We start from the raw sequence: 17,110 nt of genomic DNA on the forward strand, positions 1-17,110 counted from the left end.
GATGGATGTATGCTAGGTTAAAAGATGGTCTATTGACCTCGGAATTCATAGAAGGTATTGAACAATTCATAACATTTGCTAAGCAACATCCAGAGTGGATGGATGGGGATAAATCAAGTGTCCATGTAATCATCGAAAGTGTCGAATCGTAATTATCTTGATGAGAATACAATTCGGTTACATTTGATGAAGCATGGATTTGTGCCATATTATTATAAATGGATTCTACATGGGGAACCCGCACAAGTAATATTGATAGTCAAAACATAAATGTTATGATAGCGAGTCTGCTCAAGAGGTTGATAATAGCACAAGCAATACCTATGAGCAAATGGTAATGGATGCAAAGAGTCTGATTTCTTTCAGATGTAATGGAGGAGCCTCCAAATCCATCACTCAAAAATTGTATGACATGTTGCAAGTCGTTAATCAAGAGGTGTGGCCAGTTGTGAAAGCCATTCGCAGCTCTCGATTGTTGCAAGGATGTTGAACATCAAGGCGTAACATCATTTGTCGAAAGGTGTTTTGATGACATTTGTCAACTTATGAAAGAGGTGTTACGGATGAAAATTTAATGACTGAAAACTTTTACAGTACGAAGAAGTTGGTTCAAGCATTGGGCCTACCTGTTGATAAGATTCATTGTTTTACTAATTGATTTATGTTATATTTTGCTGAAGATAGTGAGTTAACTAATTGCAAATTTTTTGACCATCCAAGGTTCAAACGACATAGTCGGCGCTTCTAATTTTCAAACCAATGTGCCACATAAGAAAATGTACTACTTTCCTCTCACACGAGATTGCAAAGATTATATGCTTCAATGCAACAAAAGAAATGAGATGGCATCTTGAGCATGACCATGAAGATGGGGTAATGTGTCATTGTTCGGATGCAACTACATGGAAGCATTTTAATAAAACACATCCTTCATTTCTTCTTGAGGTTCGGAATGTAAGGCTAGGGTGTGCAGATGGGTTTCAACCATTCGGTCAGTCTGGACAACAATATTCATCTTGGCAGTCATTGTCACTCCTTACAATTTGCCTCCTTGGTTATGTATGAAGGAAGAGTATATGTTCCTAACGGTACTAGTTCTGGTCCAGAAACCCAAAAGACAAATTGGATGTGTACTTACAGCCCTTATTGCGAGTTGAAACGATTGTGGGAAGTTGGAGTTGAGACATATGATGCATCAAAGAAGAATAATTTTAATATGAGGGTTGCGTTATTATGGACAATAAGTGATTTCCTGCATATTCAATGTTATCCGGTTGGAGCACAAAGAAAAGACCGCTTGTCCATATTGTAGGGACGATTCAGATGCATTCACATTGACAAAGGGTGGAAAACAATCATGGTTTGACAATCACAGTAAATTCTTAACATATAACCATCCTTTCAGACGGAATAAAATTGCTATTAGAAAGAACAAGACATTTACAAAAAGTGCTCCCCCCATTCTATCTGGTGAGGAAATTTTAGAACAAATAGAACAACTAAGATTAATGTGTGTCACGGATATGGGTGCAGATGAGAATACGATTGCAAAGCAAAAAACACGGGTTGGAAGAGACGGAGCATTTTTTGGGATTTGCCATATTGGAGTACTAACATGCTTCGCCACAACTTGGATGTCATGCATATAGAGAAAAATGTATTTGAAAATATTTTTAATACTGTGATGAATGTTGAAGGGAAGACGAAGGACAATGCAAAATCAAGAGAAGATTTGAAAGAGTTTTGTCACCGACCTGAGTTAGAGAGGGATATGGCAACAGGAAAGTATCCTAAAGCATGTTACACATTAGACAAACAATCAAAAGCGATGTTGTGTGAATGGCTTAAAAATCTTAGATTCCCGGATGGTTATGTGTCAAACATGGGTAGGTGTATAGACATGAGAAAACTAAAGTTGTTTGGGATGAAAAGCCATGATTGTCATGTCTTTATGCAAAGATTACTCCCAATAGCATTTAGGGAATTGCTTCCAAAAAATGTGTGGCAAGCATTGACCGAATTGAGCAATTTCTTTAGAGAGTTAACTTCAACAACACTTAGAGAAGAAGCCATGTTACAGCTCAATGAAGAGATTCCTATTATATTATGTAAACTAGAGCGTATATTCCCTCCAAGTTTCTTTGACTCCATGGAACATCTCCCAGTGCATTTGGCTTATGAAGCATGGATTGCTGGTCCTGTGCAATATCGGTGGATGTATCCATTTGAGAGGTAACTAGTTTAATGTATTGTTGTATACTATCATTACATGGAGAAATAAAAACTTTGTTGTGACTAAATAGTAAATGGTACAGGTACCTTAGGAAGTTAAAAAATAATGTGAAAAATAAAGCCAAAGTGGAAGGTTCCATATGCAATGCATACTTAGTTGAAGAAGCATCGTCATTCTGCGCTCATTATTTTGAACCCCATGTCAACACAAGGCATCGAAAGGTTCCACGCAATGATGATACAGTCGAACATATGGATGAACATCTAGGGAATCTATCAATTTTCACTCATTCCGGTAGGCCACTGGGAAAAGGAAAGGTTAGATATCTCACAGAACAAGAATTTCAAGCAGCACAAATGTACATCTTGTTGAATTGTATAGAAGTAAAACCGTACATTGAGTAAGTTTTTCTAATATTCAATTATTATAATTGTTGCAATGCCATTATTGATTCCAAACATGTAATTAACTATTTTCATTGTGTGCAGCATTTTTGTTAATGAGTTACACATGGCCAATCCAAATATCAATGATAAACAAGTTGATGAGAAACTAGAGCGTGAATTTGATAAGTGGTTCAATAAATATGTTCACAATCCCTCCAACAATATATCAAGCCAGTTTTTAAAGGATCTATCAAAGGGTCCATTAAGAAGTGTTATGTGCTACAATAGTTATGTAGTTAATGGTTATAAATTTCAAACTAAAGGTTATGGTTCGCATAGGCAACGATGAGCGAGTGGGGTATGTATCAAGGGGACTAATTACGTACTAATGAAAGTGACTACTATGGACAATTAATTGAAGTGCTACGATTGGAGTACCTGGATTACCAATCAAAAGAAGCGTAGTGTTTAAATGTGATTGGTTTGATCCAACACCAAATGTGGGAACAAAGATTCATCCAAAATATAAACTTGTGGATATTAATCATAAAAGATCCTTCAATAGGTATGAACCATTTGTTCTTGCTATCCAAGCTGCTCAGGTGAATTATTCCATATATCTAAGCTTAAAAGCGTGACAAGGATGATTGGTGGGTGTGTTCAAAATCAAAGCGAGATCTGTTATTGATCTTCCGAGCAAGTGAATGTCACAACCCCCTGCGGGAAGAACCATTTCAAGAAGATGAAATGGAAGTCCCTTTGATTCAAATTGATTTATGATGATGATCAACAACAATACTTGAATGATCAAAGCGGTGTACTAGTTGAAATTAATGAAGAGGATGTTGAAGATGAAGAAGAGCTTGAATTGGACTCGTAAAGTGATGAGGAATGCGATGATGTATATGATAGTGATACTAATTAGAATTAGGTATTTCTCTTAATGAATTTATATTTCTAAACTTGAAGTATAAACTCTAACTAATTTCATCGTATTATGTATCATAAGTTGAATGAAGCTAACTAATTAATACAATTATTTATGCAGGATGCGAGGCAGCGATCGCGGGGAGGTTTGTTGGGTCATTCACGGTCAGGCGATTACATGCGAGGATGAGCCCAATGATCAACTAGACCAATCTACACAGTCACCTCGGGTTCCTTCACGATCCATCGGGAGGTCGGCACCGAGATCCAGAGGGTCTCTTTGCTTCAACACAAAGATCGAGCTATACCTCCACCTCCACCGCCACCACCTATTACCCCATCTTACGAGCACGCAATTGGATCAACCTCTCTGGTCATGAAGGTCATTCAGTTGGGGCAGCACCAATATCATCGATGGATGGCCTATCACTCACTACATTTGGACGAAAGAAAAGAATAAAGCTCATTAATGGCACGTAAGTATTGAAAATTAATTAACGTTATCTATGAGTTGGGATTTCATATCAGTGGGAATTGAAATCTTGGTTTCTACATTTACATAAAATCAATATATTTCTTTGTCTTTCTTTTGTACAAAGTTACATCCATCCGAGGAATGTGCTAAGAAGTTGAAGAATATCTTCAAGGAGAGGATGGACCCAGATTTGCACTGTTGGAAAACTATCACGCCTGAAACAAAAGAGTTTTACTGGGATGAATTTCAAGTAATAAAATAAATATTTAAATATTAGCTATCAGATAACTAATTTGCATAGTTTATGAAACCTCAAAAAAGAATGTTATGAACAAATATCATTTAAGTGATGAGAATTTGTGAATTAATGTAAAAGAACACAATTGAAGTATATTAATGCTTAAATGATCTATATGTACAGCTTGTGTGATATTGAAAATATATATTGTTGTGAGTTGTTGTAGTTGGGGTGGATGTTATTTATTGTTGAGAATATATGAAGTGTTTTTAACAGGTGCAATTAATACCTAATAACTAGGTTGGATTGTCCAAAATTTAGGGGAAATGCTGTCAATTTTTTTCTAAAATATTATCATACTAATACAACTGTCTTAATTTTTATTTATTTTATACCATAAATACTTTGATTGGCAAGAGGTGACTCCACTAGGAAAGGAAGATTGGAGGCGTAAGGCTACAGAGCGCTATAAGGCCCTAATGTGCAATGTCAGGAAAGGAAAATCCAAGGTCATCGTGCCTAATAGTACAATGCAAAAATGGAAGGAGGCATGGAGTAGCCCAGAGTTTAAAGCCAAGAGCCATCAATTCACTGCTAACCGTTGTAGTGAGATAGGGAGTTAGGCGGGCATCTCTAGACACACAGGGGTTCGTTCACATGATACTCACGCAGATAGAATGGTAATGATTTCATATTTACTATAGGATTGTAATGATTTCATATTTACTAGTTTTGTTATTGTATGTCTACATTTTAGTAGCAAATAATCGAACATTATTATAAACATCACTAAAATCATTATATCTTTTAGAAGCCCACTTGGCGAAGACCTTTTCCTTAAGAACTTTTCAATAAGACCCTCACTAGGAAAGGCACCTGCGATATGGTTGATTCACGATCGCTATCAATTAAGGTAAGTGAACAAGTATTTTATGTCTTTCAATTATATGAAAAAATGAATAAGTGAGTTTGTTTATTCAATTGCCAAGAAAAATAAATTTAAAATATGTGTATTGACTTATGCAGATGCATTTTTGGCGCTTAAGGAGCGATCGTCTCAACCACAAGAGTGCGGTGACCCTCCTATTGTAGATGAGGTCGCACTATATTATCAAGTTGTGGGGAGAAGAAGAAGCAGGGTTTATGGCATTGGATCTCAAGCATCAATTTTTACCCTAGCTCATCACATGGATCATCTTCTCGCATCCTATTGTGCTCGATCGGAGGCAATGCAGAAGAGATTCAACAATTGCATCGGACTATTGCAACGCTCAAGGATAGTTTGGTTGCAATGGAGAGAGAGATCGACAACGAGTTGATGCTAGAGGAGAGATATAGACAACGTGAGCGGACATTGGAGGAGCGCATGCAACAAATGATGCAAAACATGATGTCACAAATGATGCACGTAGCTTACATTTCTAACTCCACATGCGACTCATCAAGATGATGGTAGAGAGGTGATAGTGGTGATGAGTGATTATCTTGTTGATGACAAGTAGCTTGTTTTTGTTATTATGATATTTTATTTTTCCATACAGATATTATTGTCATAACCCTTCACTGTCATATTTATATATAATATTGGTGATATTTGATATTTGATAGCTGATATTATAAATATTATGATATTGAGCATTTAAAATTAATATTATATTATATGCTTCAATACAGAAATAATATATTAAATAAAAAATAAAAATTTTCTACTAGTAATTTGAAACGGATTAAAAGCAATTTTTCCGTTTCTAATCCAACAACACAAGTATCGGTTTGAATTTAGAAACCGATTTGCATGAATTCTGTTTCAAAAAAATTGAAACCGAAATATCAGTTTTTAAATTAAAACGGAATTTGAAACCGAATATATGCGGTTTCTAAATTTGAAACGGAATAGTGGTTTGAAAATAGATTCAGAATTTGAAACGGACGCATTTTCCGTTTCAAATTCATTTAGAAACTTGCGGATTTAAAACTGAATATTTCGGTTTCAAATCGGTTTCTAAATGTATTTAGAAACCGATTTTAACTGATTTGAAACCGAATATTCGGTTTCAAATCTCCTTTTTTCTTGTAGTGAGGAGTGTGAAACCCCAACTTTGTAATCATCTTTTTATTAATAAAATTAGATCCTATATAAAAATCTTGTATATTACTTTATAATAATAATAATAATAATAATAATAATAATAATAATAATAATAATAATAATAATAATAACAATAACAATAATAAAGTTATTTATTTCAATAAAACTTTAATCAATGTCAAGAGAATAAAAGTGGTGTGAAGCTTCTTAAATGATCAAGTTTTTAATTGATTCTTAATTGAACAGTATTGAATGCTTAACTCAAATCATTTCTTTCCTTATTGATTTTTAATTGGCTTCCCATTTTCAAGTTATTGATAAGTACTTTCCTACATATGGTGGGTATTAATCACTATCATAAAAATTCTCCATTAATTCTTATCACTTCATCAAAGAAGACAATATATATCTTTCAGTTCTTTGTCTAATCAAATCAATGGAATTCTTTAACAAGGCCAAAGTACTAAGACTCGGGAGCTACCATGACAAGTTGTCAGTTGCAACTAAAGATGAACAGAAAGTTTGGTAATACCACAATGGACCCTCTCGTAGAGCCCACTGGGCCATCGAGTTTGTTCAATGCATGAAATGCCCATCTCATTTAACTAAAAAGTTATTATTTTATTAATTAAAATTTTTGGCATAAGATAAGGTGGGAATATCCTTAATCGCATTTTCAAGCATAATAGACAATAACATATTAGCATTTGTTAAAACCGTAAAATTATTTTTATAGCCTTTATTAAGGAAGGATAAGGATCATATATTTTTATTTGCAATTACTTATAGACAACCTTCTTCTCATTATGTATCTCTTTTTACTATTTGCAGTTATATTATCTCAACTATACAAATCATGTATTGTATATAAACCTTTCAGTAATACAAAGTTCAAGAAAAACACTTTTTACAAAATAAAATTTGTCCCCAACTCCTTATGATATAAGAGCCACTTCTCTAGAAGAGATTTTTTTTTTCTTTACACAACAGCCATGGCATCTGATATTTCAAATTCATCCACTTCTTGAAACTCTACACAATCTATTATCAATCCCATTACTTAAACATCTTCCCTTATCACGCTTAACCCTACATCTCAATTGCTTGTTAAGCTTACTAGTAGCTCCAATTTATTGACTTGGTTAGCATAACTGACAACCTTATGACTTGATGTCAACTTTGATGGCTCTTACTCCTTTCCTCCTTAATATATCACAAAACAAAACAATCAAGTCTTAAACCTAAATTATAAAACATGGTTATGACAAGACAATCTTATTCGTAATGCCATTATGGCATTAATAGATCCAACAATTGCACCTTTAATGGCTTCGTCCTCTACCTCATGTCAAGCCTGGCAGCGTCTAGTCAACACTTATGCCAACAAATCACAAAGACAAATTTATAACTTAAGAGACACACTCATAACACTTGTTAAATGAACTAAATCAGTATCAGAATACCTTAGTGAAATGCGATCTATTACTGATGAGCTTGCAATTGCTGAATTGCTTCTTGGTGATGCTAAACTTGTTTTCAAAATTCTCAGTGGAATTAGGCCTGAATATAAGGAGAAGTGCTGCCATAAGTGTCCAAGATACATCAATCACTTTTGAAGAAATGTTTGACAAACTTAGTTGCAAACAAAGATGAGCAGACAATTTGGCAACGCCATGATGGACCCTCATGTAGACCCCATTGGACCATCGAGTTTGTTCAATGAATGCAATGGCCATCTCATAGAACTAAAAATTTGCTATTTTATTAATGAAAAATTTTAGCATAAGATAAGGTGGGAATATCCTTAATCACTTTTCAAGCACAATAGACATTCACATATAAGGATGTGCTAAAAATATAAAATTATTTTCAAAGCCTTCACTTACAAACTTAAACTTATAAGTTGAGTGGTTTTTTGGTAGTTATAGACACTAGGAGTGTGCAATTTTGGTTTCGGTTTGGGGTATGCTTAGGAACTAGAAAGAACTGAGTTGAAATTTACAATTCTAGTTCAGTTCTTCAACGCTTTAGTTCAACTCTGAATTGGTTCTTGGTTTCAGTTCAAGTTTCAATTCTTGAAATAATTTTATATAATTATTTTCATGAAAAGTCATAACTAAAGTACCAAATTTAAAGTTGATTGTTAATACATAATATATCATATAATATATCTTTTAGCTAACTCTTAATTATATAATCTTTAATTTTTAATTATAAAATACACTTATAATTTAAGATTAAGCATATATACTATATAATATAATAATGCACTTATATTTAAAAATTAGAAGGATTTAATGTTCTTATAACTAAAATTCTTAAGAAAATGGAGAGGAATGAAAGATAATATTAATCCTAAATGTGTGTGTTTGTGTATAATGATCTAAATTGCACATAAATATATAATTATATTGAAGTATGTAATATATCTTAAAAAATCATTAAATTGTGTATAGTAACAATTCTCAATTTAGTGTGATTCTTTAGTTTGGTTTGGGACCACCAAGAATCATGCATGCCCCTAATAAACACATATGAGGTTTATATTGTAAGATCTTTAGTGGGTTTTGAATCAGAAGTCCTAGATGCTATATTAGGTGTGGATGAGCTCTTCTTCATCTATCCAACAATAACCAATAACTTAACAACATCAAATTTGGCAATGTCAAAGAGCCTTAAGGTTGTCTAAGCACCATGAAAGATTAGTGACCTGAGGGAGCTTTTTTTTTATTTACTCAGGGCATGCAATCATTAATGGCCACTTTGGGTGCACCTTACTTGGGTTTGAGTTTTGCCTGGTTAGTTGAAACATGACATAATCATGGAAATGGAGAAATAATCTAGAATGGAGATTTCCCTTTTACTTTCACATGCATATATAGTCCTCTAATAGTCTAGTTTCATCATTGCACATTATTTTACTAGGTTAAATCATGATGTTGGGTTGTTTCGATTGATATAATTAATGCTACATTTGATAGGCCATAATATAATATTGAATTTCAATAAAAAAATTAATGCATTACATTGCATTATAGTCTATCAAATATAACCTAAAATCTTTGATCTTTTGACTACTTGCTTAGACTTAACTGATCTCTTATACTTTATTATTGTGTGTGCGTGTGTGCATGTGTATGTGCGTATGCATGTGCGTGTGTGTGAGAGACAAAGAGAGATTTTTTTTTTCCTTTTTTGTCAATAGATAATTCATTGGCAAGTAGGATTTTAAATGTGTGTGTGTGTGTGTGAAAGAGAGAGAGAGAGAGAGAGATTTTTTTTCTCTTTGTGGTCAATAGATAGTTCATTGATAAGTAGAATTTTAAACTAAGGCCATGAGCCCATACAAGAGAAAGATCAAGTCCAAGTACGTATAAGAAAAAAAAGCCCAAATCAACAAGTCTAGCTATTCTAATTTCTTAAAATTACAACCCAAGCCCATGAGAGGGGGAAAAAATATATGCAACTAAACACCTGACCTAGTTTCCATGACGCAACAAGCTAAGGTTCCTTACTTTTGCAATGCCACTCACCAGTCATGCGCCTTTAATCATTGGAGATGACAATCGTTCTATATAGTAAGACAAAGAGGTCTCAAACTATAGCCACCATTCATACTTGAAGATCCACAAAACCCTTAAGGTAGCCATCATCTCTATAGAATTAAGCTATCAACTCAAGCCCCAAGAACAATGAAATAGCAAGACATGATTAAAAAAAAAAAAAGCTAAGAAATGAGGTGGTGGAGCTCTCTAGCAACTCACTCACGCCTTTGGGGCCATCTTAAGTACCCAACAAGACACCTCCTCAGTAAGGTTTCACTTCATCTCACCATTCAGAACCGAATCTTAAGCAGATGATGTCTTTGTTCTTCCCAATGCACCTGTAATACACATACATAAAAAGAACGAAAGACATAGAAAACATGCAGCTCAACAAAAACCCCATCTTGAAGAACCAATTACAACTAAACCAAAATTTATATCTACACTCCAACCCAGTGCAGAGGAGGGAACCCACGACTAGGTTAGGGAAGGAGAGGCCTTCCCATGCCTAGAGGGGCAGGGGATGGCCGACTAGCGGCAAGGAAGAAGGCATTACGCCTTAGGAGAAAACAAGACATAAGTCTCACGATCGAGTAAACCAATTTATTTTAAATTCTAAATCGAACCAAACTATATTTTCAAATTAGATTGGTTTGGTTGGTTTTTTCTATTTGAACCAAATACTTATCACCTCTAGGGATGGCTGTAATAATTAACCCAGTTTTTTTTATAAATTAACTTTCTAGCCATTCAAATTTTGAAAAATGTAGAATATATGAAACTTTAGAGAAAATATTTTATATATCTCTTTGTAATTTTATGAAATCACTAATATTGGTGTGAGGAATTAATTTCAGCTTTCTAAATAATTTTTACTAAGTTGTGTAAATTATTATATATACAACAATGACAAACCACAATTTTGATTGGCAACAAGTTATATAATTTGTTAATAAATTATGTAAATTTTTCATTTTTTAAAATGGATATGCCAATGTAAAAATTGCATTGACAAACAAAAAATTTCATTTTGCTATGTAACTTGAGGGAAAAAAAAAATAAATTAGGGCAATATTGTCTTTTAAAAATTGTCCAAATTTCTAAAGCTATGCACAATTTGAGCATGAGAAGACATAGTCGATGTTTACTAAACTTAATCTTCAAGTATACTTTATAATATTTGATCATTGTTGAGTTCTGATACATGAAAAGAAAGAATAGCTATAGAAAGAGAAGATCAATTATGGAAGAACTTCCATGTGGGTATTGTTTTAAACCAACTGAAGAAGAGCTCATCTCTAACATTCGAAGAAAGGTAGAGAGAGAGAGAGAGAGAGAGATTTTTTCTCTTTGTGGTCAATAGATAGTTCATTGATAAGTACAATTTTAAACTAAGACCCGGGGCCTATACAAGAGAAAGATCAAGTCCAAGTACGTATAAGAAAAAAAAGCCCAAATCAACAAGTCTAATATATAATAATCTCTGAAGTCTATGTACTCTCCTGCCCCAGAAGACCTCCATTAATTACTTTTTGAACTCTGCAAGAACTGGGCATATGCTCTCAAAGGCAGCGTAGGTATCCTCCCTCTTCTTGGCTCCAGTAATCACAACCTTCCCAAAAACAAAGATAAGCAAAACAACCTTCGGACGTTTCATGCGATAGATATGGCCAGGGAAGAGTTCAGTTTCGTTGATTGAATAAGCACCATGGGCAGTGAACGACAACTTCTCAAGTCTGAGAGGGAATTGAACGTCACAAGCAACAATATTCTGAATCTTGAAGTCTATAAACTTGGCAGGAAACCCTAGCTTCTGTTTAATTCTTGCATGCTTCTTGGCAGCAAGTTTAGACTGGTCTTCTGCTTTGGCAACAGTGCATACCACCTTCCCGGAGGCAAAAATCAAGGCGGTGGTTTTGGGGTCGTTGATTCTCATAATCACGGCCGGGAAACACTTGGGATTGTACTCAGAATTGCAAGCATAAAGTGCTATGCGTTTGAGATCCAATTTACAGTCCAAGTTGATTGTCATTACAATGTTCTACAGAGGAGGAATTATACCTGAGGAGTTATTCCTGTTGGCCATGTTCTTGGCTTCCGTGGTTCTTCTAGTCCAAAGATTAATTTGCTGTTCTTTTATAATCAGAGGAGGAAACGATCTGAGAAATATGAACGGAATTAGCTCCAGTTATATATATATATATATATATATATATATATATATATATTTATTTATTCGACTTTAATCCAAATACCCCTAGGATTTGGACCACAAGTTTCATCATTTTTTTTCCTTAATGGACTATCAGTTTAATGTCTTTAAATATTGAACTAAAAGTCATTAATTTTCTCCCAAACCTAAATTCAAGTATTTTAAATTTTATATAATTTAAATTAATATATTTATATAGTAGGTATTTAAAGTTAAATTTGAACTTTAATAAATATTTTTAATATACATTTTTAATTTGAAATTAGTAAATATCTCTCTAAATAATTTAAGTATGAAAATAAAATAAAATTAAGCAAAGTTAAGTTTGAGTAATACACTATAATATTTTCTTAAAAAGAAAATAAATAATTTGCTTGGCTGAATTACACCTTTGCTTGAAATCTCTTTTATTCCATAATCAAAGCCATATCTGAAAATGCTCAACACTAATTGAGCTGCATAAGTTGTGATCAATTAATGATGTCAACTTTCTTTCATCAATCAAATTAATATTTCTTATTTTAATCAAATAAATCATCATTTTATATATAAAATTAAACAGAGATAAGTGATAAAATATAAATTTACGTATTAAAATTTCCTACTGTACTATAATGACTAACGAGGAATAAGAATTGCGATAAAGTTCTCACCAAGATAGACTCAGGTGATCACTATTAGGATGGAGAGGAATATATTTCATCACATTCATATGAACAAACGAATGTTCAGGTATCGCTAGCAATCTTTGAAAGACCTTGACATGGCTAGTCTAAAGCAAAGGGAGCATGATATACGTAAAACAGGACATTACTGCCTAACCATTTTCTTCCATATCAAACAATACTCTCAATTTGGTGGACATTCTTGATCAACCTATGCAAAAATATACAATTCACAATTTTATTAGACATGGACTGACCTGACTAAGGTGGCTAGCTAATCCAAGCTTATATTCTTTTGGTTGAAGGGAATGAACTCATTCATCTATTCTATCAGCAGCATAGCATCATCCACATTCTCATTTCATTGGCAGTGAATTTAATAGTTTTTTGCTATGCGCATACGTTGGGATTCAAGCAATTGTCGTACATTTCGCTTCTTGATTCCATTTCGGAACAGAATGTTAGCCATACTTTGTATGTCTTTACTAACTGGGGAACATATGTTGCTCTTCTCAATTGTTTTCCTTTTCAAGTACTCTGTTGCCTGTGCCTGGACTGTAATGAACCGAAAAAGTTTGCAATTATAACTTGGCGAAGCATGTAATCCGCATCACCATTTAAGGAGTTCAGCATGAAGCATATTTATAAAACATTAAATAATGTAAAAGAATGAAAACCACATATAGGCCTTCCAGCAGCCATTAAAAGATATGCAGATATAGATTTTTGAATTATTCCATGAATATCTACATCAAGTGATATCAATTATAGCCTCCTTTTTCAGTAAATGAGCTTTGAAGAGAGAACTTATTGGCTCATCATCATTATCATTCATCAACTTCAGTGTTGTTTTTTATTGCATCCATAATTTATCTCTCCAAGCTAACTTCATTTCATTAATCTCACTGAAAACCCAATACATCATGATGAAATTCAAACTTTAACCTATCCCTAGTATGCTACATTTGGTTCAATATTAAACCATTTATTGTTAGACAACATTTTATTATGCTTTACATTCTTAATTATATTTCCACAAGTTCATACCGTAACTCTGTCACCATTATTGATGGAGGAAACACATGTAGACTATAGAATAACTTAAAAGCGAATCAACAACAAACAGAGATAACAAGGTTTGGCAATAAATTGTATGACATGACTTATTGTTGATGTTTGTATTTCAATGGATGATTAGCAGCAGATCTAGCCATCCCAGATGCAAATGTATTATGACACGAATGTTGAGAATTAACATCTTAAAGAAGACATACCAGAACCTGAAGCTGAGGATATGACAGCATGGTCCCTGATTCTTTTTATTCTTTTGCTTCCAGAGAATTCACATATTTTGGCATTGACAACATCATCCTTTTGAATGCCTAACAAGGCATTTTCACATGCCTACACAAATGAAATTCATAACCACAGTTCAGATTTGAAGAGTTCACAACTATTAAGTTAAGTGTGATTTGAATCTAGAAGATCTGACAAGAGTTGAACTATAGTAAAAGCATAGAATCAGTTATCAAAAAAAGCATAGAATCAGACAAAAAGCATATAAATGATAGGACATGAAAACTAGATTTCCAAAATCAGTTAGCTAAGCCAACTTGACCTAATAACAATCAAGTAACATAGCATCAATGAACAAACACATTTAACGATTATCTAATGAATCATGTTTGATTATTCCCATGTTCAAGAAGGAAGGATTTTAACTGCAGAGCCTAAATAAGTAATCATTAATGCAAAAAAAAGTCCCTTCTTTCCTTGAATCTTAGTGATTGGACTACACAATAGAAGATAAACCTCCCCTATACATGACATTTTAGAATTACCAAGTTCTAACAATTGGATGACCTCAGAAACCTCGATAACAAAGTACAGTCCCTCGTTAATTGTATACACATGGAAGTTTCTGAATAAGTTGTTAAAACTATGGAATTGTAAAACTGCACGTTAACCAACCATTCTAGGATGGTTGTAATTATCATTAGTACCTTAACCTTCATTTTGGCATTCAATAGGGGAAAGACAACCTAAAGCATCATCACCACCTCAAATATAATCTCACAAAATAAAAAGTACAATTTTCTATATATCTTAAGCAACTTTAACCAGCAAAATAATTATAATAATTAAATATAAAAGAAAAAAAAAATTACCTGTCTTGCAATAGGATAAAAGCCATTATCAAGCAAGTGCTCAGCAAAATTTAACCATTCCATAGATGAAACTTGTAGAAACGGGCAACCTGAAGACTTGACTTGCCGCAAAAGCAAGGACTCGTATTTCAGAGCCAAACAACCCTAGAATGCCATAAACACGAACCATTAAGCATGGATTCTATTGCTTATATCTGAATTTAAGAAAATCATAAAACTCCATTGTGGTTGAAATTAAGAAAATATTCATAGAAGAAGAAGAATCTATGCCTCAATATCCCCTAAGAGAGCAAAAGCACGAACAAAAAATTCCATAATCCAAAGCTTTTGTTCAACAGTTTTCTCTGTAATATCACGCATAACGGAGAGAGATTTGGATCTCATGAACTCTGTCAAGCTTGATCTTGTTTCCATTAACGACTTCGCATCTTTGCATACCAAAAGCGATTCAAGTATTTGCAGTGTTTCGTCACTGAATCTGTCAAAAAAAATTATAAGAATAATAAACTAATAATGAAATTGAAGAACTTGAATGTAGATGTAAATTGGGAGAAAATTACCTTCCTCTTTGAAGCTCTTGTCGGATGGTCTCGACCTCGGCCTTAATCGGCGGCAATTGCCGTGGTTTCTTTCTAGCCTCAGCAAGGTCACCATATATCGCCGTAAGCTTGACACTAGCCGCATTCGCCGAAAAGTGTCGATAAAAAGGGAGGTCATGGCTTAATGCCAAGTGAGTGGCTGCCGGCTGCTGGTTGTTACGGAGGAGCGATTGGATCTGGCGGTCCGGCCGTCTACAAGGATACATGAAATGTGAGTTTTGTTTGGCGGATGAGAGCTGGACGTTGTCTTCTGTTCGATTTGGGAGGGAAAAGATGGGGAAGCAGACTATTTTATATACCTAGGCTCGATCGACACCGTTGCATGGAGATAGTTAATCAATGCATTTTTCATTTATCAAATTTAAAAAATTTTATTGATAATTTATGAAAATAAATATTTTTAACTATGAATGAGCATTCGGTTTGAACCGAACCGAATTAAATTATAAAAATCGAATTTTAAATTTTAGAAACTGAACTGAAATGGGTGAAAAATCGAATCGAACCGCTCTATTTTGATTCGATTCGATTTAAACCGATCGATTTTGATTTTTGATTGATTTTTTAATTTAAACTTGATTTTTAAATTATTTTATCTAATTTTGACTTTGGTTTGAACCTAATAACCATTAATCAATGAAATTAAATAATTAATATATATATAATTAAATATAATTCATAAATTTCCCATAAAAATAAATCAATTCAAAAATCATTCTGTTCAATTTAATTCGATTTGAATATATAAATTACTATTCATTTGGGTTCGGTTTAACCGATTTTTTTCTCTTCAAAACCGAGCCGAACCAAAATAACCGAAATTTTTATAATGTAAAATCAAACCGAACTGATTGAATTTTAAAACCGAATTGACTCAATTTGATTCGATTTTTCAATTTGAATCGAATTCTGCTCAGCCCTATTTTTACCCATAAGTTTGAATTTAATAATATTAAATTATTATCTATAAATTAAAATTTTCAATTTTCAATTTGAACTCGAACCCAGAATCTAATTAAAGGGAAAAAAAAAACACCTCTCAGCCATTAATCTAAAAAAATATTAATTATAAAACATTAAATTTTTTTTTATAATATACGCTTTACATTTTTGAATTTGCAATTTTATTCTTTAAGTTGTATTAAAATTCATACTTTAGTAATTAATTAATTATAAAATTATAATATTTTTTAATTTTTTAATTTTTTTATATTTTTAAATTTTAGACTCCATTTGTTTTATGAATATTTCTAGCATTTAAAGCACTCAAAAAAATGAGTCAAAGGAAAATATTTTTATATTTTTCATATTTTCTAACGTTTGAAGCACTTAAAAAAATAGATTGATGAAAAATATTTTTCTAAAACATATTTTCTTAATAAAGATAAAATTAAGTCATTTTAAAGATCAAGAAAAAAATTAAATCATTTTTAAAAAAAATTACTTCATCTTTTTAAAAAATAAAGTTATTTTCTATTTTATATATTTTGATAATATTATTAAAATATAAAAATACTTATAAAAAATTAAATAAATATGAACTATTAGTTTAACATTAAAGTCAAATAATAAA

The 17,110-nt window shown here is 32.8% G+C and overlaps 3 protein-coding genes across 4 annotated transcripts; 1 reads left to right on the forward strand and 2 right to left on the reverse strand.

Moving 5' to 3' along the window:
• Positions 1 to 1,684: 1,684 nt before the first annotated feature.
• Positions 1,685 to 2,968, forward strand: LOC131175846 (uncharacterized). Its single transcript, XM_058140522.1, has 3 exons — positions 1,685 to 2,232; positions 2,316 to 2,633; positions 2,722 to 2,968. The coding sequence occupies exons 1-3, from the start codon at positions 1,685 to 1,687 to the stop codon at positions 2,966 to 2,968; spliced, it is 1,113 nt and encodes a 370-aa protein (XP_057996505.1).
• An 8,296-nt stretch (positions 2,969 to 11,264) lies between these two features.
• On the reverse strand, positions 11,265 to 11,937 carry LOC110633548 (TATA-box-binding protein 1-like). The gene has a single exon (XM_058141095.1). It carries the CDS (start codon positions 11,923 to 11,925, stop codon positions 11,419 to 11,421), a length of 507 nt encoding a protein of 168 aa, XP_057997078.1. The 5' UTR covers positions 11,926 to 11,937; the 3' UTR covers positions 11,265 to 11,418.
• LOC110633546 (protein DOUBLE-STRAND BREAK FORMATION) lies at positions 11,921 to 15,809 on the reverse strand. Of its 2 annotated transcripts, XR_009146189.1 has the most exons (6): positions 15,499 to 15,809; positions 15,209 to 15,416; positions 14,939 to 15,082; positions 14,045 to 14,174; positions 13,028 to 13,325; positions 11,921 to 12,052 (listed from the first exon to the last, which is right to left on the reverse strand). XR_009146189.1 is itself a non-coding variant. In XM_021782189.2 (5 exons), the coding sequence occupies exons 1-5, from the start codon at positions 15,741 to 15,743 to the stop codon at positions 13,147 to 13,149; spliced, it is 906 nt and encodes a 301-aa protein (XP_021637881.2). In that variant the 5' UTR covers positions 15,744 to 15,809; the 3' UTR covers positions 12,791 to 13,146. The 2 variants fall into 2 exon arrangements, 1 of the variants encoding a protein (XP_021637881.2); XM_021782189.2 differs by lacking the exon at positions 11,921 to 12,052 and having other exon boundaries at positions 12,791 to 13,325.
• Between the last annotated feature and the right edge of the window lie 1,301 nt (positions 15,810 to 17,110).

Source organism: Hevea brasiliensis, chromosome 18 (genome assembly GCF_030052815.1).
Source record: "Hevea brasiliensis isolate MT/VB/25A 57/8 chromosome 18, ASM3005281v1, whole genome shotgun sequence".
In the NCBI taxonomy this organism is placed as follows: Eukaryota; Viridiplantae; Streptophyta; class Magnoliopsida; order Malpighiales; family Euphorbiaceae; genus Hevea; species Hevea brasiliensis.